Source organism: Phocoena phocoena, chromosome 10 (assembly GCF_963924675.1).
Source record: "Phocoena phocoena chromosome 10, mPhoPho1.1, whole genome shotgun sequence".
Classification (NCBI taxonomy): Eukaryota; Metazoa; Chordata; class Mammalia; order Artiodactyla; family Phocoenidae; genus Phocoena; species Phocoena phocoena.
The window spans coordinates 35551351-35578079 of NC_089228.1; the positions used below are offsets into that span (position 1 = coordinate 35551351).

Here is a 26729-nt window from a genome sequence, read left to right on the forward strand (position 1 = left end):
GGCGCCCCGCCCCTGCGGGCGGCTCCCGGCACTCTTAACGCCAGCCTTAGCAAGTTGCCGGCAGCTGCGCTGCGCTGCGTCTCCGCGTCCTCGGCCTCCCCACCCGCCCGTTCGCCCGGCCGCGCCATGGAGGCCTACCATAAGCCAGACCAGCAGAAGCTGCAGGCCCTGAAGGACACAGCCAACCGCCTGCGCATCAGTTCCATCCAGGCCACCACGGCGGCCGGCTCGGGGTGAGTGGGGGCGCAGGGCGAGGGCGCCGGGGCCGCGGGCACGCCGGCTCCGTGTCGCGCTGCACGGTGCCACCACGAGGGAGGCGGCCGGGGGCGCGGTCACATGGCGGAGCGCGCGCCTCGCAGGTCAGCGCCGGAGGAGCCTTCCGCCGCGCCCGCGCTCGGCCCGGCTTCCGCCCGCTGGGGCCCGGCTCCCAGCAGGCCTCAGGCCGGCTCGGCCCCTCATTCCCCGCTGCTCAAAGGCGCAGGGGACGCGCGGCTACGCACTGCGGAGGCCCCTCGCCGGCCGTGCCGGGAAGGCCACCATTAGTGCCCACTCGCCGAGAGACAAGCCCTGTACCGTGCCCTCAGCACGCGCGGCCCCAGGACCCTTTCCTCCCTGGTAATTGGTAACGTTCGCACGAGGTCGCACGCGGCGAGATCTGGAATTTGAACCCGTGCTGCCCAACTCGAGAGCACCTGTTTTAACCCCTCATCTTGCAGAGGAGCCTGGGGGCCCCGGCCTTGTCCCTACCTCAAACTGCCCGTCCCCTTCTCCACCTCACATTCCTGTTCAGAGTCACATTCCTGCCACTCTTGGCTTTGGAGCAGGGGTGCTGAGACTCCAGGAGTGGAGAGTGAGGAGGAAGGTGGCCACGTGGATGCAGAACCCTGGCATCCCTTGTGAAGGGAAGGTCTAAGATCTCCTCTGGGGTGGGGGCAGGAGGAGGGGATGGGGTGGAAGAGGGGAGACTTGGAAGGTTAAGAGAACCAAGAACCAAGCCCCAGGGCCTTGGGGTGAACATACAGGGCCAGCCTCCAGGTGCACTTTCCTCAAGTCAGAGGCCCATCCCCCAGCGTTCTTTCCCGTCAGCCCTAATGGCTCAGAAGATGGAGAAAGGCTGTTGCCCATCCCAAGGAGCCTTCTCTGAAGATGGCCAGTTGCAAGGGACAGTAATGATAACTGGCCACTGTGCAGCTGGAGGCATCAGGTGGGGTAGTTGAGAGGGTCAGCTAGTGAGTCGCTTCAGAGCCTGTTTCCCCGCTCTGTAAAATGGGAACAGTAGTAGGGCCTACACACTGAGTGGTTTTCAGGATTCCAGCCCTTTGGGGCGGGGCATGAGGCTGCCCAGACAGCATGTGATGGGTTCATGAAATGATATTGAAGTGTGGGTGGGGGATGGTTTCCAGAAACCTTCCTAGCCAAGTCTTCTTGCTTCTGGCTGATACCCGATTATGTGGGGTACCCCTTGGCCAGGCAGGGATCTGGCTTACTCTTGGTGCCCTCTCCCCTGCCTGGCACACAGTAGGTCTGCACACCTATATCGCTTGGTAAGTACTACTGGATCCCCTTCCCTTGACCACTTCAGGGGATCATTTGCCCTGCAGAACCTTGTTGAGCCCTGCTGTATGCTAGGAGCTCTCTAGCTAGATTCCTGACGATCTAGCTGGAGGGACACAAAACAGTGTTACACTTCTGAGCATCTTACAGGTCTAGATAAAACCTGTAGACAATTACAGGGATCCTGAGTGGTCGATAAGTATCCCTGGTGTGGCACAGAGCATCCTCTATTGCTAATATAATCTTATGGCTTCTGAGAATAACCCTATGAGACAGATGCTGTCATACCACATTTCATAGATGAGGAGAGTGAGGCCAGTGTGTTGAGTGACTTGCCCAAGCTGGTCATTGGTAGCTGTTCCATGCTGTCCAGTGAGGGGCTCCCATTAACCAAGAAGACTTCTTGGGCAGGCAGGCAGCAAGCACCAGGCCAGAATACGGAGAGAAACCTGAAAGGGGAAGATAAGGCACAGTGATGAGGGATCTCAGTCAGTTTGAAGGCACTTGGAAAGAAATGAAATAACATTTACAGCTGGGGGAGGGGGGCTCCCAAAGGGAGAGGGTGTCCAACGGGTCTCCTGGGTCTTTGTTAGATAGTTAAACTCTGATTTCTATGGGGACAAGATACTGGATTGGCAACTAAGTTACACCCAGGTTTACACTGTAATGCCTTAGGGAGGAACTCACTGAACTCAAAGTGTCCATTTACAAAAAGAAAAAGTACAAGATACAGTGATTCCTGTTCGTTTTAAGCATGCGTAAAAAGTGCAGGAAAGAAATACTTAGGAAAAAACATGCTGCAAGGCCCAAAAAAAAAAAAAGAAATACTTAGAAAAAACTTAATTTTCCAGAAGGAAGTAACATTACGATTACTACCTCTTTCACAAGGGATTTTGAAAGGCATGTGCCAAGAGCTCTGTGTGCACACAACACACAAACAAACAGTGAAGGAAGACTTGAACAGGTCTCCAGATGTTGGTTTTGAGGCCGGCTACTCCCTCACAGCAATGGGTGCGGTCCATCGAGTGAAGGCTCAGCTTAGAGGCCCCAGCTCTGCGCAGTCGCGGCCAAAGTGACCATCCTGTCAGGTTGTCTCCTTTCTGGGGGAGCTTACGCCCCGGTGGTGAAACAGCACTTAGGCCAAAGTCTTCTCATGGTCACCGCAGAGGCTGGACTGACATTGGATCAGTGAGGACCAGGCCGTGGTGTTCAGGATTCGGTGAAGTCCTGATATCTCGGTAGCTTTCCCCTTCCTGTGCCATCACTGACCAAGTGACAGTGGACGTCACCAGGCCCGGGAAGTGAGGACACTGGCCTCTGTGTCCGAGGAGCTGAGGGACAGAGCCTGCACAGAGGGCTCCTTGTGGCAACACCCACAGCTTCTCCAGGTCACCTGCCCCTCCCTCCGCGTGCTGGGGGAGCTGTGGCAGCCGTGGCAAGGGTTCAGCTCATCCAGGCTTTAAAAGATAAGACTTGATGGCCTTGTCAGAGGGGCCCTTACTGCTGAGGCTCATGGTGGAGATTTCTGAGTTCTCACCAAGTGGGCTAGACTGGCATTATCCAAACAGTGCTGAGTGTCATCTGAGGACGCCATCAGAGTCAGGCCCGGGTCTGGAGGTGCAGGCTGTGCCTAGAAGTCCCCGGGACTCTGACCCACAGTGTTGGGGTGGATACTCAGGAACGTAAGGTCTGGCCAGGCCTGGCTGGTGGGCACAGGGAGACGAATCTAACCCTGGCTGTGTTCCGACTGGCTGTGCCCTTGTCAGAAAGACCCTTCCCATCCCAGGGCCTCAGTTTCCCCATCTCTAAAGGAGAAGTTCACAGATAGGTGGTTTTTGAACTGGGTTTCTCCAGGGTGGGGCTGGGGGACCAGAATGAGCCAGCTCTGGGGTCCTGCCACCTCCTGTTGTGGGTTTCATGTCCTGGGGGATTCACGTGACCTTGAAGTGGCTGGAAGTACATCCCTCCCTGCTACCCAGCTCTGGTACTCTGAGAGGCTTTGAGTGCTGTCTCTGGGCAGATAACTGCCGTCTGGGCCTGCTTTCTTCACCCCAGCCTGGCCCTGAGTGAGGCAAGAGCAAGCCCGTTGAGGTTACCCCAGCAGCAGCATTTCCCCACTCTGTGTGTGGACACCCGGCTGTCCCGCGATGACCCTGTTCTTTGCCTCCGAACTCAGCAGGGCTGACGGGCAGTGCTTCCTGAAGCTGGGAACCTGGTGCAGCCACCTGGCTAGGGTCTGAGGTGTTCTCCTGTCTTCCCGTGAGCTAGCTGACCACACTGTGGCCCCTGGACCATCAGCTCTTACTCCCCTTCACTTTGCCTCTTTAGGCAGAGGCCTGTTGTCACTAGAGCCCAGTCTCACAAAATCAGGAACTCCCTTATTGCCACAGACCACAGCTACCAGCCCTGGACGCTGGGTCCTTAGGCAGACTCTGTGCTCCTGCCCTGAACAGTGAGGTGAAGTCCACTCCGTGGGGTGGGCTGGTGGGAGCGGGCGATTGCCCCAGCATGTGGGTCTAGCTGGCGGGGGCCTGCACTGTTTGGCCTTCTTGCTCAGAAGTCAGTCTCCCCCATGGCCTGGCTGTAATCTCTGAGGGCTGCACAACTGGGTAAGGGAGTGTGGCTGCTCAAGTATTTCCTCTGCTGGGCTCTGAGCACCTTCTTCCTTTTAAAGATCATCCTTTTATAGCTCTAGTGAGGTATAATTTTCATATCATAACATTCTTAGTGTATGGTCCAGTGGCTTTTAGTAAATTTAGTATATCGACAGTGATTTACAGTAAGTTTTAGTGAATTTACCACTTCCCATTTTAACTCTAATGGATATTTCATATAAATGGAATCCTACAGAATGAGGTCTTTGGGGGTCTGGCTTTTTTCACTTAGCACAATATTTGGAAGGTCATCATGTTGTAGCATGAATTAGTACTTCATTTCTTTTTGTTGCTGAATAGTCCATTGTTTGGATATACTACATTTTGTTTATCCATTCTTCACTTTCTCTTAGCATTTTGCTTTTCTCCTAGCTCTTCTGATGGTAGACTGTGTGACCTTGGGCAAGGTACTTCCCCCTTCCGTGGACCTTGGTGGTCCCGTCCTCAAAATGAGAAGGAGGTTCGACTTTGTATCTGGTATTTTTAGAGCTGATATTTACTGAGCAATTGCCGTTTTCCTATGCACTGTGTCAAGCTCTTGACACACAAATACTACCTCATTCAGTCAGATTCTGCTACTGTCTCCATTTTCCATTGAGGAAACTGAGGCTCAGAGAGGTCACGTCCCTAGAGTCTTGGAGCCAGGATACATCATTTATTTGTGCACTCTTTGTTCCAGCTGCTCTTTAGGCCGGAGGCTACAACAGTGAAAAGGCTCAAACTCCCTGCCCTCCTGGAGCTGGAGTTGCACCTAGGATAGACAGGCAACAAATAGCCACATAATGTCAGTTGGCGGCAAGTATGAGTAAGGGGAAAAAGGTTTTTTTTTGTTTGTTTTTTTAACGCAGTATGCAGGATCTTAGTTCCCCGACCAAGGATTAAACACAAGCCCACTGCAGTGGAAGCGCAGAGTCTTAACCGGTGGACCACCAGGGAAGTCTTGAAGAAGGTATTTTAGATAGTGTGGTCAGGGAGGGCTTCTCGGAGAGAGTGGTGTGGGGCATAGCTCTGTTTCTTCACAGTCTGAGGTGTGGAGGCAGTCCTTCCAGGCAGGAGCCAGCCCAAGTGGTTCTAGGAACAGGAAGAACAAGGATGGCTTGTGTCCTGGCATCCTGAGATTCTCTTGCCTGAGTATTTTCTTTCTTAAATTTTTTTTTTAATATATAAATTTATTTATTTTATTTATTTTTGGCTGCGTTGGGTCTTCATTGCCGTGCGCGGGCTTTCTCTGGTTGCGGTGAGTGGGGGCTACTCTTTGTTGTGGTGCGTGGGCTTCTCACTGTGGTGGCTTCTCTTGTTGCAGAGAACGGGCTCTAGGCGCGCGGGCTTCAGTAGCTGTGGCTCGAAGGCTCCAGAGCACAGGCTCAGTAGTTGTGGCGCACAGGCTTAGTCGCTCCACAGTATGGGGGATCTTCCCAGACCAGGGATCGAACCCGTGTCCCCGGCATTGGCAGGCGGATTCTTAACCACTAGTTAAGAATGCCACTAGGGAAGTCCCCTGAGTATTTTTTTTTAATATATACCTAAAAAAGAATATAAATGATGTACATGTTATAAATAACTATCCTGGGTGTACCTACCTCCAGGCTTAAGAACTAGGACGTTATAGTGCCTTAGAACCTGCTGGGTGTCTCTCCCTCCTCACAGAAGGAGGATTTCCCCCAGAAAGAACTGTACACTGAGTTTTGCATTTTATTGTTTTATTATAGTCTTAAGACGTTTGTATAAATTCATAAAGAGTGTGGTCTTCCCTGCTGTAGAGATCTGTCAGCAGTGTGCTTTGTTCACGTGTTGTATTTGTGAGATCTTGTTGAGGTTGTTGCATAGTATTCCATTATAGGAATATATTGTCATTAAATATCCTCTTTATTTCTTTTTGGCTGTGTTGGGTCTTCGTTGCTGTGCGCGGGCTTTCTCTTGTTGAGGCGAGCGGGGGATACTCTTCGTTGCGGTACGTGGGCTTCTCATTGCGGTGGCTTCTCTTGTTGCGGAGCACGGGCTCTGGGGTGCATGGGCTCAGTAGTTGTGGCTCGTGGGCTCTTGAGCGCAGGCTCAGCAGTTGTGGTGCACAGGCGTAGCTGCTCTGTGGCATGTGGGATCTTCCCGGACCAGGGCTCGAACCCGTGTCCCCTGCATTGGCAGGCAGATTCTTAACCATTGCACCACCAGGGAAGTCCCTTTTTTTTCTTTTTTGAAGAGCTAACTCTTGACTTCGATTTTTAAAAATTGTACATTTGCTTCCTATTTCATAAATTTCCATTTTTTATCTTTCTAGTGTCTTTGAGCTCACTGTATTTTTTAACGTTTTAGGTTGGACCTTAACTGTTGGTTTTCAACTCATATTTCTTACTTTTTCCTTCGGGGACTTATTTCTTCTTCATAACAGATTATTTTTCTTTGTATTTTTAAGCATGGGAGAGGCTGTTGGTAGTGCTTACCTCCCTGGTTCACTTTCTGAGGCCTTGAGGCATGTGTATGGCATGTGTAGGGTGGGAGAAGGGCCATCTTCCAGCAGCTGGCAGCATTATCTGCTGATAATGGAGAGGAGCCCAGCCAGGGGGTGAGGGATCTTCTCTGCACTTTTTCTGCAGGGAAACCTGTGAGCAAGCAGAGTGAATGCTGAAGGGAAGGGTGGTGGTGGGGACATCTGGAAGAATGTCCTCCCAGAGGTGGGGGGCCTTTGGGAGCCTTACCTAGGCCCAGCTGTAAGGCCTCAGCACCACCTTCATAGATTGAACTAATTAGGAGTAAGTGGACAGGTTTCGGAACAAACTTATAACCCCCATGCGTCACAAAGAGCTGCGTGGTGGATAAAATTCCCTGCAGCCTCCCACCTTGCCCACACCCCTCCCTGCCTCTTGCCAGTTTACATTCATGGGTTTGTCCTGTACAGCCCCTTGGGGTGGGCCCCCGCCCACAGTTGTCCCCCCAGGGCAGGCTGGGGTTACAGGAGAATCTCAGGCCCTCAGACCACAGACTCTACACTGAAGTTCCTCTCGTAAGCTGCACCTGAGAGTAACTGTCTCCTGTGTGTCGAGCAGTTTACGGTTTGCAGAGCGTCATCTCAATTCTCGGCTCACTTCTTCCCTCCTGCCTGCCCCGTGGTCCGCAGAGGGTCGCGGTCCCAGCCTGCAGATGAGGAGTTGGAGGCCCTGAGAAGTGTGGCATCTGGTCTTCCAGCAGGTGGTGGTGGCCGATGGTCACCTGGGCACTTTGAGTTCATTGTCTTAGGGACCCCCCGCCATCCCCACACAGCACCCCGTTTACCAGTGAGGAAGCTGAGCCTCAGGGAGGTGACGCATGTGCTGAAGTCACAGCCTGAGTGGCCCATATTCCCCACCTGGGACACCTCTCAGAGGGAGTTCCCTGGAAGCTCTGGGGTGCGGTGGAGCAGACACCTGGCCCCCAAGGATCCCTTATTCTGTATGTTTTTATTTAGCAGGTATGAAGGTAGGGCTAGTAGTGTGTCCAGGATGCAGGCTTTGGAGGAAATACAGGCTCAACCCCCATGGGTCTCACAAGGAAGGGTTCAAATCGACTACTTTTCAACTTCTGGTGTCTCTTCGTGGGTGACCTCCCTCCCACCACGTCAGCTTTGCCGGGGCCAGGCACACCTCCACCATGTGCAAAAAGTGCTTGTGTCACAGCCCTTTCTCCCGGAAGCCCCTTCCTGGGAACCGCCAGGTGCGCAGGGCAGGCCAGGCTCCCGTCCCTGTCTGCGTTCTTTCTCTTGGAGCAGTTTGGCCTGCTCTCCACCCACATCCTTCCCCCACTGTTCTCCTAACAGGGTCATGACTTTTGAAAGAGGGGTTCCTCAGGGATGGGGCTGCCCTAGGAGGGGAAGGGCAGGAGGTCAGCCTGGCTGGTGTTGACGGGGGTGTCCTCCAGCTGAATTCTGTGCTAGCGACAAGGGAGTTGGGTTCCTGCCAGGCGGGGAAAGGTTTCTCGTTCACATTTCCTCACCTCCCTCTTTCAGGTCTAGTGTCTTTCCCCATGACCAGGAGTTCGTAGAAATGGTTAAGTATAAGACGATTGTGTGCTGGGGATGTGGGTACTAAACCAGCATGGACAGTTCCGGATTTCTCTACTAATGTGTCTGCTCTGGGAGTGACTCACCCCTAACCCATGGTGGGAGCCGGCTGGCAGGGAGGAGGGAGGCCCACTGAACTCCAGGTGGTGCATGTGCCCTTGGGTTTGGCAGTGGGCATGTTTTAGTGTGAAGGGCCTCAGAGCAGCGGCAGAAGGCTGCGCTGAGCTGGCTGAGCTGCATGGAGGGAGCGGCTGGGAGGCACGTGCCCTGAGGCTGACATTGTAATCAAACTGCGGACCAGAGGGCTTCAGGAATCACAGCTGTCCTGCCAGGAACTCCAGTCTCCACTCCTGGGCGCTGGGGCTGAATCAATCAAGTGGGTCCTAAGAAACCTGAATATGTCGCATTTCTTAAGACATAATCCTTGTACGTTCTCCGGTTAAGTCCTTTGCCCAGTAGCCATTCAAATAACTGTGCAGCCAATAGAACAAGAGCCTGAAAAAGGGAGACCGTTGAGCCTGCGCTTGCTGCTGTCAGCGCCAGCCCAGCCCTGTCTCAGGCAGAAGGAGTTTTTATCTTTTCTAGGATTGTAGCCTTTGTAGAAGATAAGAGATTGCTTTGCCTGTTAAATTCTGTGCAGAAACATGGTTTCTGGTGGCGATACCAGCCCTCAGAATGCCCATTAAAAGCCTGCTGAGCTGCCCAGTGACGCTCTTGGAGAGCCCGAAGGCCCAGTTTTCAGACTAGCAACCCTGCGGGTGGAGGCTGCTGGGAGCCTTCGTCCGTTAGCCCGTGCCCAGGGCCGTAGGAGGCCCAGCACCCCTGGGGGCCTGGGACGCCAAGTTGCCCCGACAAGTGGGCAGAGTCCTGGGCAGTCCCACGGGGACTTAGCTAACTGTTCATAGAGGGGCCACCGCAGTCTCCTGGACCCCTCCTCCTTTCTGACTCTAGTCCAGCCCCAGGATTCTTCAATTACCGTGACTCTGAGGGTCCAGACTGTTGGCCCCTGGGAGGGTGCAACCCCCATGCTGCCAGCAGTGCCTCCTTGAGACCCCCATGTAACCCTCCCAGGAGGGAGGAGCCCGTGGCTCCTTGGGACCTGCACCTCCAGGTCCCTGTCTGTGGGCGTGAGGTAAGCCCCGTAGATCAGGGGTGCAGGGCTGTGACGTATGCGTTTGTCTTTCTCCTGGGCCGCAGCCACCCCACGTCATGCTGCAGCGCCGCCGAGATCATGGCTGTCCTCTTCTTCCACACCATGCGCTACAAGGCCACGGACCCCCAGAGCCCTCACAACGACCGCTTTGTGCTCTCCAAGGTAGGAGGCCAGCCCTCTGTCCTTCACCTGGGGCTGGGCGGGCCCTGAAACGGTAAGAAGGGGACCTACCTCCCTGGTGTGAACCCAGCCCCTCACCACTCTTCTCCAGCTGCTCCGCCCGGCCCCTCCCTCAGTGTCTTGCTCTGTGCTGACCCAGCTGGTAAGCTTAACCCCAAGCTAAGGAATAAACAACCAAATTAGTAGAGGGGATAATGGAAATGGTTCTGGGTGTTCCACCCATGTTTGGTGTTGACAGGCAGGACTGGAGTCCAGGTCGGGGATATAGCTTTGTGGCTTTCTACACGCGTCTCTGCTGTGCCAGTACCCAGGCCATGCTCGCTCCTTCAAGAGTGGTGATGCCCTGCAGTAGGGTTTGGGATGGGGCTCACTGACCACCTCCCCCCGCCGCCCCGCTTGAGAACCATAGCCACAAACTGCCATGAAACCCCGAAATCCACCTGTACCCAGGCCTGGCTCCATGGCCTCTGGTCTCTCGGGGTAGGCATGAGAGCTAGAAGTCTGTCCAAGTCCACTCACGTGCCAGAACCCAGGGATTAGGGCGGCCGGCTGCCTGCTGGGGTTTTGGCCTCAGTCCTCACAGCTGCGCTCCCCCTGCACCTGTCCTAGGGCCTGCTCCGCCTTGGCTGTGGGAGCCTTGGGCTGGAGAGGGATGAAAGGAGGGAAGGTAGCCTTCACTTGCTTCCTTTCCTGAAAGGGATACCCAGGCCGGTAGGTTCGGTTTGGCCAGGCCCTGGGTTTCGGGGCGTGGTGGGAACAGCTCCTCATCTGACCCATCCCCCCACCGTCCATCCCCTGCAGGGCCACGCAGCGCCCATCCTGTATGCCGTCTGGGCTGAAGCCGGCTTCCTGCCCGAGGCAGAGCTGCTGAACCTGAGGAAGATCAGCTCTGACTTGGACGGGCACCCTGTCCCGGTAAGTGCACCCCACCAGGAGCCTCTCCAGGCCTCTGCTTCCACTTCCTGTTTCTCAAGGCATGCGGGAAGGGGGCAGGGCACCCACTGAGGAGCTGAGGGTGTTGGAGGGCAGAGGAGGGCATTAAAGGGAGGAAGAAGCAGGGGTTTGGGGACACGCTGTTTACCCCAAGCTTGTGCTGAAAGGTGAGACTTTTAAGGCCCCAGCCCAGGGCACTCTGGGTCAACTGCAGGGAGGGCCTCTCCCCAGGCACCGAACACCGGCTTCCCTTCCCTGCTGGGCCTCCCTGGCCACTTAGACACAGCTTGGGCGAAGAGGTTCACCAGGGATTCTCTAAGGGGGTCACAGCAGGATGCTGGTGACACCCACGGAAGGGGCCCGGTGTGCTCCTCGGGCCGCTGCAAACGTTTGGAGTTCATGGGGTTACCATGGAAACTGTGACGCCCCATCTGGGCACCCACTAAGGCCAAATACTTCAGTTTTGTCATGAATTCTCCCAACCACTGTGTGAGGTGAATAATGTGGGCTCTGTTTACAGGTGAAGGAACCAAGGCCCAAAGAGATTCAGTCCGTGGCCTGAGGTCACACAGCTCCCCATGGGCCGAGCTGGTATTTGAACCACACCCACAATTACTGCTGTAGGGGAATAATGAGAAGTCACACACTGCCTTCTGCAGACCTGCCTGCACCCCGGGTATGGGTGGGGTGTGGCTTCGAGGCTCCCAAGGCCACAGGGCTAGAATCCTGGGAGGCACTTCTGGGAAACATTGCCTGTGGTAACTGTAGCCCCCTGTCATGACAGAAACAAGCTTTCACCGACGTGGCCACGGGCTCCCTGGGCCAAGGCCTCGGGGCCGCTTGCGGGATGGCCTACACCGGCAAATACTTGGACAAAGCCAGGTAACACTCCCACTCCCCATCCCCACCCACGATGGTTTTGGGAGGGGTCCTGGTGGCCCGGCTTTACTCGCTGGCTCCAAGCACCTCCTGGCCTGCCCAGGGCGGAGTAGGAGCTGAGTAACTAACCATGCATGTGTGGCATGAGGCTGGTACCAGGACCAGCTCCCTTTTCAGATGAGGAAATAGGCTCAGAGGAGTGAAGGGACCTGCCCAGAGTCCCTGGATAGCGACTGGTAGGGCCAGCCTTGCGTCCAGAGTCACATGCTCTTTGGCCAGAGCGCTTTGGCTCATGAGTTCCCGTGTTCCCCCCAAGCCTGGCACCTGGACCCCGGAAGTCTTAGGTGGGCCCACCTCTCAATGCCTGACTAGGTGCCGAGAACCCAGGCCCGAGCCACTCGCCTTTACCTCGGGAAAGGAGAAAATGGGGTGTTCCGGGGGTGTTTCTGGGCCTCCCTGACCCCCACGTGGCAGCCAGGGAAGAGATGAACCCTGGAGAGAGTGGCCTGTGGAGGGTGAGCAGCCTGGTCAGAGAGGTTTGCTGCTGCAGCACCAGGCAGCTTGGGAGAGAAGCTCCTCGAGGCAGGTTTCAGCTGCAAGGCCATCCGCCGTGGCCTGCAGACAGGTGTCTGTTGCGGAGGGGAGGGGTGTCGGCTGCAGGCTGTCCGAGTGGTTTCTTCACTCCTTTACCGTCCGAGTGGTTTCTTCACTCCTTTACCGTTTAGGGCCCTGTGCTCTGTGCTTTATAGGGTTTCACCTTGATGAGGTGATAAGGTGCGTACAGCTGCCCCTCTCACAGGTGGGGAAACTGAGGTAAGGTGTTTGCCTTATGGTGGAGGCAGGATGTGAACCCAGGGTGTGCATCTGGAGTCCATATTCAGGGTCCCCAGGCTGCTCTGAGGGGCCTGAGGGAAGCACAGCAGGCTCGGGGAGCTCTGTGGGCGGGAAGCTTCCCAGAGGAGAGGCCAAGGGAGTCTGGCCTGCAGGCGGCAGGTGGCTACAGGGAGCCTGACTGGATGCTCCACCCCAGTGAGCACCTACTATGTGCAGGGCAAGCTCATGAGACAGCTCTCCAGGAGGTGGGCTGGGGCTGCGAGGCCTTCCAGACTCAGGCCAGTGTTACCTGACGGCATAGCCTCCCAGGCTGGGCTCTGGGGCCAGGCTCAGCTACACCCAGAAGTGACTCACTTTGCAGTGAAGAAAGTCACAAAGAATGGGATGTGTGTTTAAGAGTATTTTATTTGGCACAGAACCAGAGCTGTGAGTTAATTATTCTCTACAGTTGCTTGAAATAATTCCTCGTGAAGGGTCGTTTCCTGACCTTAACATAATGGGAAAAGCCAGTGTAGGGAGATAGCGTTTAGCTGGGTTCTCAGTGGCCAGGGTTGGCTAAGGCTGAGGGGTTAAGGGAATTACCAGGCTGCACCAGCTGCCAGAGGTCCTGGATCCAGCCTCCAGTCAGGTCTGTCCAGCCATCAACCAGGGAGCACACATCCAATTGGGTCTCTTCCATTTCTCTTCTTTTTTTTTTGGTTGCACTACATGGCTTATGGGATCTTACTTCCCCAACCAGGGATCGAACCTGGGGCCCTGGCAGCGAGAGCACTGAGTCCTAACCACTGGACCTCCAGGGAATTCCCCATTTCTCTTTTAAATAATTTTTTTATTATAAAATACATACTAATCTAAAATACAGGAATGCATTAAAAAGAAACGAGGGACTTCCCTGACGGTCCAGTAGTTAAGACTGAGCTTCCACTGCAGGGGGCATGGGTTCACTCTCTGGTCGGGGAATGAAGATCCTGCATACTGAGAGGTGTGGCCAAAAAAAAAAAAAAAAAGAAACTTCTTCCTTATTCTTAACCACCTCTCCCCCATTTCAGTCTCACTTAACAGTGTATCCTATTTCCTCCATGTTATTGTGAGAAAAAACTTAATGGATTTATAATCCTAGTATTTATACAATTTTACATGCTTTTTAGAAAAATCTGAACACTTTCTCACACCCTGTCAAGAGCTAGTGTTTGTATATTTTATTTTTATTTTTGGCTGTGTTGGGTCTTCATTGCTGTGCGTGGGCTTTTCTCTAGTTGCGGCAAGTGGGAACTACTCTTTGTTGCGGAGCACAGGCTTCTCATTGCGGTGGCTTCTCGTTGCAGAGCACGCGCTCTAGGTGCGCGGGCTTCAGTAGTTGTGGCACTCGGGCTCAGTAGTTGTGGCTTCCCGGCTCTAGAGCGCAGGCTCAATAGTTGTGGCACACGGGCTTAGTTGCTCCGCGGCATGTGGGATCTTCCCGGACCAGGGCTGGAACCCGTGTCCCCTGCATTGGCAGGCGGATTCTTAACCACTGTGCCACCAGGGAAGTCCAAGAGCTAGGTTTAATGACTGATACTGTTCTGTTTTATGGGGATGCTGTAACACGTTTAGACCGTCATCTGTTGTTGGATATTTGAGGTGGTTCCCCAACTCCTGCAGCAAATGTTGGCCCTCTCGTTAGGGTCTCTTCTCTTTATGGTAATTCAGGACTGTGGGCATTTGTAGCCCTACCCTGAATCTAACAGCTTCAGGAAATATGCGGCCTCAGGGTTGGCCCTGGCTTCTGCAGGGCCCCCTTTCCTGTTCACAAGCACCCCCAGTGTCTCCCCACACCGCCCTCCTGACTTGAGTCTGAGGCTATGCTGGAACTCCACGCTTGGCCCCAGTTCAGGTTCCTTGGAAGTGGGTGTGGGGTTGGGAAGGCAGCCAATCTGCTTCCCTGGAATCCCTTTTTGGGGAAGTCGAGTTCCCTACAGGTTTCTCTGGCTTAGCCCCATCAGGCTGGTCATTTTCGGGAGCTGCTGTGCCAGACCCCACCCCTGCAGTGTCTTTGGGCCCCCCCTTGCAGCATGCAAGACCCAGCTTCAGATAAGCCTCTGTGAGTGGGACCTTCTGCTCCTTGTGGGGGAACCAGTGGCCTGGCCTGCTGGAGGCCGCAGAAGCGAAGGTACGGGCCTGGCGTGGCAAGGGGAGGATGCAGGAGCCCTCCCTGACCTGGAGGCCTGCAGGGGTGCTGAGTCATGCTGGCAGCACCACAGCCGTCCCCACCTCTCTTCAGCTCCCCCTGCCTTGGCCCTGCAGCAGGGAGGCCTGGAGGCCCAACCCACTCAGCAACAGGGCGGCTGCGTCCCTCCGAGCCATCCAGGCACCAGCCTCGCTCCCTGGGGTCACGCATCTGGGCGCTGGGCGGGGGAAAGGGGGTCTCGGCATCCTGCTGCCCCTACCCCTGTGTGCGATCCTAGTCAGCAAGGAGTGGACAGCCTGGGCCGGGCAGTCAGGCCTGTGTCTGAATGCTCGCTCAGCTGCTCCCCAACTGCGTGATCTTCAGGCAGGTGCCTTGACCTTTGAGCCTGTTTCCTTGTCTGTGTGTTTTCTTGGGAATAACAACTGCACTTACCTTCTTTGAGAGGGTTACTCAGTGATAAGCAGAGTTGGGGGGTTGGGGGTTGGGGTCAAGGTCCCTGAACTGGTCCCCCTGCCTCCAGCCTCACCCCATGGCTCCACCCTCCCCAGCCAGGGAAGGTTCTGTTTCTGGGTAATTTATCCCAACTTTATTGCTCTTTTTTACCGTGTCACACTGCCTTTGGAACAATCATGGCTGCCTGTTTTGATGGCAAGAGATAGACCCTGGGGTGGAGAAAGCCTAGGCCCAGCTCTAGTCTTGGGTAAGAACCAGCCCCAGAAGTTTGGGAGGAGACCGTCCTTTGAGGCACCTGCCCACACCGTGATCCCGGCCTTCAGGCCCCTCGTGCGTGCTCATCTTCACCTGAAGCCTCCCTCTAGGGTGCATCACAGATGGCCTCCCTGGCCCAGTTCCTCTGAGCAGAAAGGTGCTCTGTCTCTCTGGCCCACTTAGCGAGTCCCAGGGCTCCCCCAGCAGTCCTGGTTCACGGTGGGGTGGAGAGAAGTGGGTGTGCCCCGGCAGCGGGCGGCTCAGGGCCCTCCCGCCCAGCGTGAGTAGTTAGCCCCTGTGAACCTCACCATTTTCTTCATGCCCTAACCACTCCACGCTGCTGTCTGGAGCTGTTTCTTGGCAGCTGGTACTACTTTCTGGAGCTCCTGACAGCTTCCTTCACAGCCCCTTCCTCACTGGGTGTGGACTTGGGGTAGGCACAGCTGTTGCACGTCCCAGAGGGAAAGGCCAGGGGCACGTGGGCCAGGCAGGGGGGCCGGTCTCTAACCCCCCCCCACCTCCCCCCCCACAGCTACCGTGTCTACTGCCTGCTGGGAGACGGGGAGCTGTCAGAGGGCTCCGTGTGGGAGGCCATGGCCTTTGCGGCCATCTACAAGCTGGACAACCTCGTCGCCATTCTTGACATCAACCGCCTGGGCCAGAGCGACCCCACCCCGCTGCAGCATCAGATGGACGTCTACCAGAAGCGCTGCGAGTCCTTCGGGTACGTACGAAACTGTGGCCTGAGCACCCTCATAGCAAAGGATACCTCTGTACCAAAAGCTTTGCAGACGCAGGGGCTGAAGCCAGAGGTTAAGCCCCATCAGAAGAAGGTCTCCCTTCAGGGTCTGACTCACAGGGCATTTGGCCGCCCTGGCCAGTGCCATGGATCTGTGGGCTGAGGCCCAGCTCTGAGCAAGTTCCTTTATTTGCACGTTGGGTGGTGTGATGGCTCTCAGAGCTTCCACATAACGTGATCTCACACATCCTCACCTTGTTCTTGGGTGAGGAGGCAGGAGGTGCACGGTGTGGACCAGGCTCGCTCAGTACGTCAGGCCACTGGTTACCTCCTGTGACAGGAGGAGGAACAGGCCTCTCATAGGGAAATGGGAGACAGGATTTCCAGATTTCCCCCATGGGCCTTGGATGGTTGTGAATTCAGTCACGTGTTACAAAGCAGGGAGGTCCATCTGGGCGGGTGTCAGCCAGAGAGGGCCTCACCTTGATGTCCCTCCCCTACCCCAAATACAAGTTCTGCACTTGGGCTCTGAGGGCCCAGGGCCTTCAAGGCCACCCTTCATAGATGAGCCGATGACCAGGGAAAGTTGAGTTGGAGTTGCAGTACCTGATCACACAGCAGACACAGGGCTGTTACCTGAGTGACCTTACAGAGGGAGAAAATGAAGAGAAGAAAGATTCTCTGTTGGACAGGGGAAGAAACAGCCACAACATGCCTCAGGGACAGACCTCCTCAAGGCCACATCGGGCTGGGGACTTGGAGTATAACCCCGGCAGCATCCTTGGGTCTGTGTCCATAACCTTGTGGCTACGAAGCCAGATTCCTTAAGTCCTGGCTTCATCACTTAACTTGCTTTGCGGCCTTGGGCAGATTACTCCACCTTCAGTATGTCAGTTTACATGTCTATAAAATGGGGACAACAACAGGTTTTTGTTTGTTTTTAATAATTTGCTTTTATTCTTTTTTTTTTAATTTATTTTATTTATTTATGTTTGGCTACGTTGGGTGTTCGTTGCTGCGCATGGGTTTTCTCTAGTTGCATCAAGCGGGGGCTACTCTTTGTTGCGGTGCGCAGGCTTCTCATTGCGGTGGCTTCTCCTGTTGGGAGCACAGGCTCTAGGCACGTGGGCTTCAGTAGTTGTGGCTCGCAGGCTCAGCAGTTGTGGCACATGGGCTTAGCTGCTCCGCGGCATGTGGGATCTTCCCGGACCGGGGCGCAAACCCGTGTCCCCTGCAGGCGGGCGGACATACAAGTTTCCGGCACCACGTCCACCATCTACAGAGTGATCGGATGTGTCCCTTAAATAAAAATTCATCAAAAATCTAGCAGTAGATTCCAAACCCACTGCATTGTCCTAAAAGCAGCTTTCAGTAGGAAATGAATAGCTCAGGAATGAAAGACAATAAGTAACTAGGCTTTGCATTACTTAGGAGAGGAGGGAAATCTGTTCAAAGGCAAACAAGAGGAAGTAAAACAATGTGAAAATTAAACGCAAATCGGAATCCGGCAGGTTTGAGGCGCCCCAGCTCCTCCAGCTCTTTTCCAGATCGCAGCCGTGCAGTGCAGCGAGGGCAGGGCCTTTCCCCAGGACCCTTCTCAGGGCCCTCACCCCTCACGCCCTCTTTCTGTCCCCAGCTGGCACGCTATCATCGTAGATGGACACAGCGTGGAGGAGCTGTGCAAAGCTTTTGGGCAGGTCAAGAACCAGCCAACGGTCATCATTGCCAAGACCTTCAAGGGTCGAGGCATCACAGGTCTGTATGCTCGAGTCTCCTCCCACCCACCACCCCGGGACCGGGCCCTGCGGCTGACTGAAGAGGGGGTGGTTTAGGAGGCATATGCCTCTGAGAGCCCGTGCCTGGGGTTGAGCCAGCCGCTTGCTTCCTCAGCGGAGTGCACCCAGTCCAGGGAAGGGGGAGCAGGAGACTTGCTGGGCAGCGTGGCTGAGCTGGGATTTAGAGCCTGGTTTGGCTGGTCTCGACTGGGGGTCATGTGTAGGCAGGAGGAGAGGGAGGACTTGGGAAGGACTGTGGGTAAGGAGAGAAGACACTCCCTGCCTGGCATCTGCAGAGCGACCTTGACGGCTCCAGCTGTCTGCCCTGAGCCGAAGGGCTGATGCCGGGAGCCCCAGGAAAGCCTGGGGAGACCTAGATTCTTCCCTAGGAGGCAAGCGGGGTACCCCTCATGCAATGGAAAAGTGATTCCAGAGGCCTGTGCAGGTGGGCAGCCCAGGAGCGTCTGGAAGATGGTTCCTGTGCCTGGCCTGAGAGCCATGCAGACATAAGCCCCTCCCTAGCACCTAGGCACGGGCTCCAGACCCTTGCTTGGGGCTGGGATGGCCCTTGCCCATTGTAACGATGGGAAGATGGGGCTAGAAGTGGCCAGGGACTTGCCCAGGGATACAGGGAGTCTGGCACTAAAAGGGCTAACTGCAGGCTCTGGGCTGGCTTCACTGTGCCATGTGTCCAGCTCTGCCCCTGCCCACCAGGGGTCACGTCCCCCTCTGCCTGTGTGGACTTGAGGTAAATGAGGATATTCACTGGTATCTGGGAAGAAGTACACAGCTCTGGAACCTTCTGGGAGAGGACTCTGGGATACAGTCATGGCCTCAGTGCCGCTGATGCTGACTCCTCAGGTGTTACCACCACGTGGGATCTGGAAACCTCAGCTCCTGGGGGCTGCTTGGGAGGGTTAGCCCTTGGCTTTCTCCAGGCTGTGGTGACATCTGAGGTGACCTTAGAGGAGAAGGTTATTAAGTCTCACTGGTCCCCACACGGCAAGATGCCCCGCCACACGGGGGTTGCACCTGGGGGCTTACAGAGCCCCGTCTGCTGCTCACTGATGCATAGGTGACCTTGGCAGTGCTCCCCCTGCCCTAGGCCTCAGCTTCCTCTCCCAACCTATGCAACAAACTGAGTGTGATTTCTACAGCAGACCCCACGCTGTGCAGGCTTGGGGTGGGGAGGTGATGCAAGGGGAATGGGATGGGGTGGCATGCCAGCAACATTCATCTACCACACATGCCCCCTCCCCACTGGGAGCTCCTGGGGGACTGGGCTGCTACTCAACAGGGGCCTGCAGTTGAGTGCTGGTCACCATGGTCCTCCTTCCCTGACCCCCATAGTGGCCTGCCCTTGACGTGTGGAGGGTTAGGCCCCCTCGAGCAGCTTCCTGGCCCTCTGGGAGCTTTCACCTTACCTGTCCCTCTGCCCTCCTACGTTGTACCCATAGGGATAGAAGATAAGGAGTCTTGGCATGGGAAGCCCCTCCCCAAAAACATGGCTGATCAGATCATCCAGGAAATCTACAGCCAGATCCAGAGCAAAAAGAAGATCCTGGCGAAACCCCCGCAGGAGGACACCCCCTCGGTGGACATTACCAACATCAGAATGCCCACCCCACCCAGCTACAAAGTTGGGGACAAGGTACCCAGTTGGGCCTCACTTTTCTGGACTGGTTGGGCTAGGGTGGCAGCGGTTCTCTGGTTCCCCAGGGCTGGGGCTGGGAAAGAGAAGAGAGATTAGATTAGTTCTGGGTGAGGAAGAACCCTGAGATGTTGCTCCTGCCAGTTCTTTCATGGGGCCAGCCAGCTCTGGAATTATTTACATGCAGAGAGGCTCAGAGAGGGCAAGGGATTTGCCCATAGTCACACAGCAAGCTACTGGGATCAAAGCTGACAGCTTCTGAGTCCCCCACCCCCACCCCAGCCCCGGTCCATCGTGGCCTTGGCCTGCGCTCAGGACTCCCCCACTTCTGGCCAGGCAAAGGCAAAGGGCAGGCCTGCCCGGCTCTGGGCACTCCCCCTTGTGGACCCATCAGTGCCACCTGAGTCAGGCTTTCTGACTCCCAGGCCCTCAGTGTATTCTCGTGCAGAGTGGAGCGCGTTCACAGGCCTCTTTCACAGGGCTGGGGAAATGGGGGTGTTAGGACATCTTTTCCAGCTCAGATGGTTCATAGCCGGGCTGGAGACGAGAGGCTGCACCCAAGACATTCATCGTTTTAAGTTCTTATTGGCACCCTTACAGAAGTTTCCATAGGGCCGTATGCTGCTGGGCTTCCTTCTTCTGCTGTTTTACCCTTTTCCTCCCTGGTGGAAGCTATGGCCCAGAGGCTGAGCTGGGCTCCAGGCCACATGCCCCCCGAGGTGCTCAGCCTTCCCACTCTCCTCCCTACAGATAGCCACCCGCAAGGCCTATGGGCAGGCCCTGGCCAAGCTGGGCCACGCCAGCGACCGCATCATCGCCCTGGATGGGGACACCAAGAATTCCACCTTCTCTGAGCTCTTCAAAAAGGAGCATCCAGACCAGTTCATCGAGTGCTACATTGCTGAGCAGAACATGGTGAGTGCGGCTGGGCTCTGAGGGGTGCAGGGGCAGGGCTGAACCCCTCCTGTTCCCTTGAGCATCTGTGTTTGGCAGTGCCAGGTGCCTGCTAGGCCCTAGAAACAGCTAGGACCCAGCATTGACCCTTGACCTCAAGTAACTGGTGGGGGAGGGGTGTTGTGACACCCAAGGGCTGGGTGAGTGCACACCGGGGAGCTGAGCAGGGGATGCTGCACGCAGGCCAGTCGTTGTGGTGGATGGGCTTTCTCTGGGGGTAAAGGGCCCTCCAGGTGGAAGGGCAGGCACAGCCAGGAGGCTGGAACTAGCAGCCAAAGTCTGCTGGGCCCTTTTATGCACAAGGCTTTGGCCCTTGCCACCCTGTGGAATACAGAGATGAGAGGACTTTGTGGACCCCTGTCATGCACACAGTTGGGTTAACAGCTCCTTGTCAGGATCTATGGTTGTTACATAAGGAACAGTGTTTTGTCCTGTTTTTCAAAATATCCTGGCCGAGGAGCCCAGCCTGGCCTGCAGGCTTCTAGGAACTGGGAGCTTCCTCCCGCTGGAGACCGCCTGACTCTGCTGCATCCAGAGTTCTTCCTCCACCTGAACCTGAAGTTGTCTCTGGCTTCCAGCCTTGGCAGCTGGAGGGGCCAGGGCCGGGGGGTGGGGGGCTGGGGAAGGAGGGCTCCTGTCAGCTGGTGGGTTTCAGAGCTGTGGAGGTGATGCCAATTTAGAACCAGTATGCCTGCACTCAGTGCTTCTGGGCCAGCATTTGGGGCCTGGGGCCTCTGGGCATACAGAGGGGTTGCGAGGGCTGGTCTCTGCAGAGGCCTTGGGGTGGCAGGGAGATGGTGAAGGAGACTTGCAGAGGCCTGGGAAGGATGGACCATCCATGCTCAAGCTTACTGGCCTGCTCTGTGAAAGGCTTTTCTTGCTAGAAAAGTGTCCCCCAGGAGGGTGATTTTAAGAGAACTTGTGAAATTACGATTTCAAGTTGAAGGAGTTTGGAAACAGACTGTGGAGTCCGTGAGCGCACAGGATCACTTGCATGGGAGGAGGAGAATTAACAGTTACTAGGATGACGGACCCCTCACCTCCCAAGAGGTGGCCCTGGGGGTCCTGGGCCCCCTGGCCACCCTCTCCCCTCCTCTGGGCTGACACCACCCACTCTGCCCCCAGGTGAGCATCGCCGTGGGCTGTGCCACACGTGACAGGACGGTGCCCTTCTGCAGCACCTTTGCAGCCTTCTTTACGCGGGCCTTTGACCAGATTCGCATGGCAGCCATCTCCGAGAGCAACATCAACCTCTGCGGCTCCCACTGCGGCGTGTCCATCGGTAAGGAGCTGTGGCCGGGTGCTCACACCTGTGACGTCCCCAGAGTTCTTTTTATTTTATTTTATTTTTTTGCTTTTTCCCACACATGAACATTTATTAAACATTTTGAGTATTATACACAATTTGCTTCTTTTACGTAGCAATTTTTGTCATTTTTCTGTCAGTACTTCATTCTCTTTAACTGCTGCAGATGTTATATTCTATAGACATATTGGTTAGTTATTTCTTTTTAATCAACATTTGGGCTGTTTCCAAGTTTGAAAAAGAAAGTTGCAAGAAATACTCTTGGGTCCATTTCTTTGTTCAGGATTAATTTCTAGAAGTGGAAGTTCTGGGTCCAAACCCAGAATACTTTGAATTTTAATTGATATTGCTAACTTACACTCTAAAAAGGTTGTACCAATTTATAAGGCAGAAAATGCTAATTTTTTTTTTGATACTTAATCTAAATCTTTGCTAAAGTGATGGGTAAAACATGTTTTAATTTTCATTTTTTAATTCTGTGTTTAGTTTCTAACTTACTAATTTTGGTTTCTAGCAATATTCATTCTCAATTTTCACCTCTTTGAATTTTTAATTTTAGCCATTATGCTTGATATTAGGTTATTCTTTTTTGTAAAGAGCAGCCAATTCTTATTCTATCATTGTAACATCCCATGCAATCTCATTGAAGATCAGAAACAAAGTTTTTTAAGGTCTCAGACCTTCTCCTTTAACCACCAAAAAGGTAGTCTCGTACCTGCCTCTTTACTATCTCTGTGGAGTATCCTGGAGTTTTCAACTTATTGACTCCTAGTCTAAGTGAACAGAATGTTTTTCAAAAGTGTGATATACAGTAATTCACAGTCCCTTTTTTCATCTAGTTTTAGTAACTGAATGCTAACTCTTCTGTTTATAATCCATTTCTGACCTTTGGACCCATCTGCCTAGCTCCTAGCTCTATAGGCTCTGGTTTCAGCTCATGCTACCAGGGGACTCTGCCACTTCGGGCTGTCTTGGTAGATGTTCTACCCTAGGCACGTGCTGGTCACCTATTCTTGACTCTTGATGGGCATTCAGGCAGTTACAGCAAGAAATGTTTCACAAATGGTATCTGATACAGTCTAGTTAAGATTAATGGGGAATAAAAGTACTTTGCTTAAAAAAAAAGTACTTAGCTTAGAAATAATTAACCATAGATCTAAAGTCAACAACACTCTCCACAACAAAAAATACATAATTTTGGGGGGGGGGGAGGCTTTAGATCAGAAATCACTTTCACATTAATTGTTCTTTTTATATACTTCAAATTTGTACTTAATGCCTTTCTCCTCCTGGACATCAGAAGGAACACCTGGATATCTTATAAACGGAACTGCCTCCCACTATCCAAACCACGTCTACTTTATTTGTTAATTCTGGTTGCTCAATAAGTTTTAAGGCATCATCCAGACTTTTAGCAAGAAAACGAGCTCCCTGTGGAGGTTCCGTGAGTTCTCTACTGAGAACTATATTAATTCTGTCCTTTTAAAGGTCGATTCTTCTCTGGAATGGAGAACCAGGTTTTCCCACCCATAATCACCAAATTCTGTTTACCTGAGCAGGGGCCCCAGGCAGGTCCCCATTCTTGCCGATGCCCATGTTCTGGGACACAGCGACAATGCGGTTTAGCAGACGAACCATGACGGTGGCAGAAAACACTTCCGAGCTAGCACGTCACACTGCCGGGGATAGCCCGCCAGCTTGGCGCGAAATTCTGTCCCCGGACTTCTGAAACAGGGTTTGGGGCCAGGATTCCATTCCACGCATGAGGTCTTACTTCAGCATATCCTTTCCCACACCCCAGGGGAAGATGGGCCCTCCCAGATGGCCCTGGAAGATCTGGCTATGTTTCGGTCTGTCCCCATGTCAACCGTCTTTTACCCAAGTGATGGGGTGTCTACGGAGAAGGCAGTGGAATTAGCAGCCAATAAAAAGGTAGGTCACTTAACTGTTCTTTCTTCAGCTGGCAGCTAGCGCTTCCCTAAAGGGACGGGAAGGGAGGCCAGTATGCAGGCCCAGAGCTGATAATTTGCTGCCCCAGAGTGGTGTCTCCTGACCTTGCACTGGTGTTGTGGCTTTGGAGGAGTTAGACCAGGAAAAATGAAATACACACCACCCTTCCTGCTGCGTGGCAGACATTGCTAATTGATCACCGCTCTCTTTCACCACTGAGCATCCTGGCAGCCCCTGCCGATCCAGCAGTTGCTGCCTGTCTGCCCTCCCTGAGTTGAATTCTCCAAGACGGAATGAACTGAGTCCTGAACAGGAGCCACGCTGCCATTGACTGGAATGTCTCACATGGCTCTCGTCCCTCTGAGGGCAGGGGGTGAGCCACAGCACTCTGGGGTGGGGGGCGGGGGGGTGCAGTCCTTGGAGGCCAGTCTACCTGATGGAGAAGTTATCTTCCATCTGGGGCTTGGGGCTGGCTGTCACGCAGGAGGAGTATTTGGAGAGGCACGTGCTGCAGAGGAAAGACTCCAGTCCTCAAGGTTGGAAGTCCTGCATCCTGAAATCCTCAGTTATTCTGTTTCATTCCAGGGCATCTGCTTCATCCGGACCAGCCGCCCAGAAAACGCCATCATCTACAACAACAATGAGGATTTCCAAATCGGACAGGCCAAGGTCAGTGTGGTTTATGCCCCAATGAGACCCCACAGAGAGAGCCTGAGGTCGGGACCCACCCAGGTCTATCAGACTCTGAGCCTCACTGGCCCCCATGTTGCCCCCAGGTGGTCCTGAAGAGCAGGGACGACCAGGTGACTGTGATCGGGGCTGGGGTGACCCTGCATGAGGCCTTGGCTGCTGCTGACCTGCTAAAGAAAGGTAAGGAGGGTGGGACCCACAAAGTTTTAGATGGGGTGCTAACTGCAGACCCAGTCTTGGGTGAAGAAAAATCTCGTCTAATTAAATGATGAGAATATTACTAAAAGCCAGGCTTGGAACACTCACTGTGTGCCCAGCATGGTGGCCAGATCAGAGGCCCTGGAGCCTGAATCTACTTAGCTGGCTGCTAATTAAGTCTGTTATTCAGCATCGTTGTGCCTCGTTTCCCCATCCATGATGGAGGTACTATCACCTTCCCCACGGGGCTGTCCTGAGGATTTAATAAACGTGACCTGGCATTATTATTATCATTGTGAGCTCACAAGTGTTAGCTGTAGGGAAGACAGGCATTAGCCTCCCCTGCAGTAGAATCACAACAGATTTCAGCCGTGCTGAGCACCCAGGAGAGGGTGGACATGAGTGTCCTTAGGAAAATGACCTCAGGGCTTCCCTGGTGGCACAGTGGTTAAGAATCCACCTGCCAGTGCAGGGGACATGGTTCAGGCCCTGGTGCAGGAAGATCCCACCTGCCGCGGAGCAACTAAGCCCACGCGCCACAACTACCGAGCCTGCGCTCTAGAGCCTGGGAGTCACAACTACTGAGCCCACGCGCCTAGAGCCCGTGCTCTGCAACAAGACAAGCCACGGCGACTAGAGAAAGCCCGCGCGCAGCAACGAAGACCCAATGCAGCCAAAAATAAATAAATTTAAAAAAAGAAAAGAAAATGACCTCAGATGTGAGTAGGAACTGATACGCAAAGAGGGTATCGAAGAGGCCCAGGCAGAAGGAACAGAGCTCTGAGGAACTGGGGGGAGGGCCAGAGCAGGAGCGAGACGGGCTGGAGATCCAGGGGGAGGGTTGACCCATCCTCCTGACCTGACACTGTCCTGCCTGCAGCCACAGCTCCCCTCCCCACCACCCCACATGCCCTCACTTTACCTCAGGGCAGACCCCTGGAGGCGGCCGTCCCTCTGGCTTTCCCTGACAGTCGGTCCAAAGGCCAAGATACTGCAGCCCAGGGCGTGAGGGGAGAGAGGAGGCGCTCCTCTTCCTGCATGAGACCTGCTGCTCCTGTCAGGCCAGGGAGGCTCCGAGGTGGAGGGGTGGGTGTGGAGGACACGGGCATCACAGATCAACAGAGGAGGTGGCCGAGCCATTGGGGGTGGGCAGCTGTGTGACAGGCCCCCTCGCAGGGTGCCCATCAAAGGCCCCCAAAGGGCAGACCCATGGTGCCCAGCTCCTTCCCCTCAGCCCGCCCCACTTCTCCTCCCCTCACAGAGAAGATCAACATTCGTGTGTTGGACCCTTTCACCATCAAGCCCCTGGACAAGAAGCTCATTCTCGACAGTGCCCGTGCTACCAAGGGCAGGATCGTCACCGTGGAGGACCACTACTATGAAGGTGAGAGAGCCAGGGACACACAGGTTGGGAGGGCTGGGGGCATAGGGCTGGACGTCCTCCTTTATCCCAGCCCCAGGAAGGTAGCTGCGGCCCAGGAAACCCAGAGCAGCTGGGACTTGGCCTCTTAACAGACCTCAGGCTTGGCCTGGGGACCCTTGAACTCAATGGCTGGAATGGCTCCTTGGATCCCCGCCTGACCCAGGAAGCCCGAGAGGGTTCCAGCCGTGCTAAGAGCATACAGTGGTCATGTCCCTGAAGTACCTGAACGTTAAGGCTGTTGTGCAGAATCAAACCGGCAAAGCGACACAATTTCTGGCTTTAATGAGTTTTTCACAAAGCCATCCTCTACAAATACACACTACTCTTTCCTCCAAAGCAGGCCCCAGGGGAATAGACGGGCTTAGACCCTGAGGTCAAGTGCAGATGTCGGTTGATGACAGCTGCCCAGAGGATGGTGTTAAATGTGATTCAGAGGCCATATTTGGGCTTATGAAAAAAATAAGTACTGTGATTGGTGATGTCTGCTCTGGCTACAGGCGTAGGGCACGGTGGTTGGTATATATGCCATCCCCCCACCCTTGGGAAAGGGAATAAACTCCAACTGATTCAGGGCCTGGGGGGGCAGCTAGGGGCTCTGGGGACCCGCCCACTGCTCACCTGAGGCTGCATCACCTGACTCACCTCCTTTCCTTTGTCCAGGTGGCATAGGTGAGGCAGTGGCCTCTGCAGTAATGGGCGAGCCTGGTGTCACTGTCACTCGCCTGGCTGTCAGCCATGTGCCAAGAAGCGGGAAACCAACAGAACTGCTCAAGATGTTCGGCATTGACAAGGACGCCATCGCGCAAGCCGTGCGGGGCCTGGTCACCAAGGCCTAGTGGGGGGGTGTGGGGTACAGCGTGGGAGTGAGTTCTACACATTCCTGAGATCCTGGCAGAGGTGCTCAAAGATGTGCCGAGAGGAGTCATAAATATATGTTTTGAGAAAAATGAA

The 26729-nt window shown here is 54.5% G+C and overlaps 1 protein-coding gene and 1 pseudogene across 2 annotated transcripts; one reads left to right on the forward strand and one right to left on the reverse strand.

The window, feature by feature from the left end:
* Nucleotides 1-26729, forward strand: TKT (transketolase). Of its 2 annotated transcripts, XM_065885216.1 has the most exons (14): nucleotides 1-233; nucleotides 9436-9553; nucleotides 10373-10486; nucleotides 11289-11386; nucleotides 15625-15816; nucleotides 17468-17586; nucleotides 19064-19257; nucleotides 20008-20172; nucleotides 21337-21493; nucleotides 23319-23449; nucleotides 24053-24136; nucleotides 24244-24337; nucleotides 25617-25739; nucleotides 26439-26729. In XM_065885216.1, exons 1-14 carry the CDS (start codon nucleotides 127-129, stop codon nucleotides 26612-26614), a joined length of 1872 nt encoding a protein of 623 aa, XP_065741288.1. In that variant the 5' UTR covers nucleotides 1-126; the 3' UTR covers nucleotides 26615-26729. The 2 variants fall into 2 exon arrangements, with proteins under 2 accessions (XP_065741288.1, XP_065741289.1); XM_065885217.1 differs by lacking the exons at nucleotides 1-233; nucleotides 10373-10486 and having other exon boundaries at nucleotides 9457-9553.
* On the reverse strand, nucleotides 22756-23155 carry LOC136129836 (dihydrofolate reductase pseudogene; annotated as a pseudogene).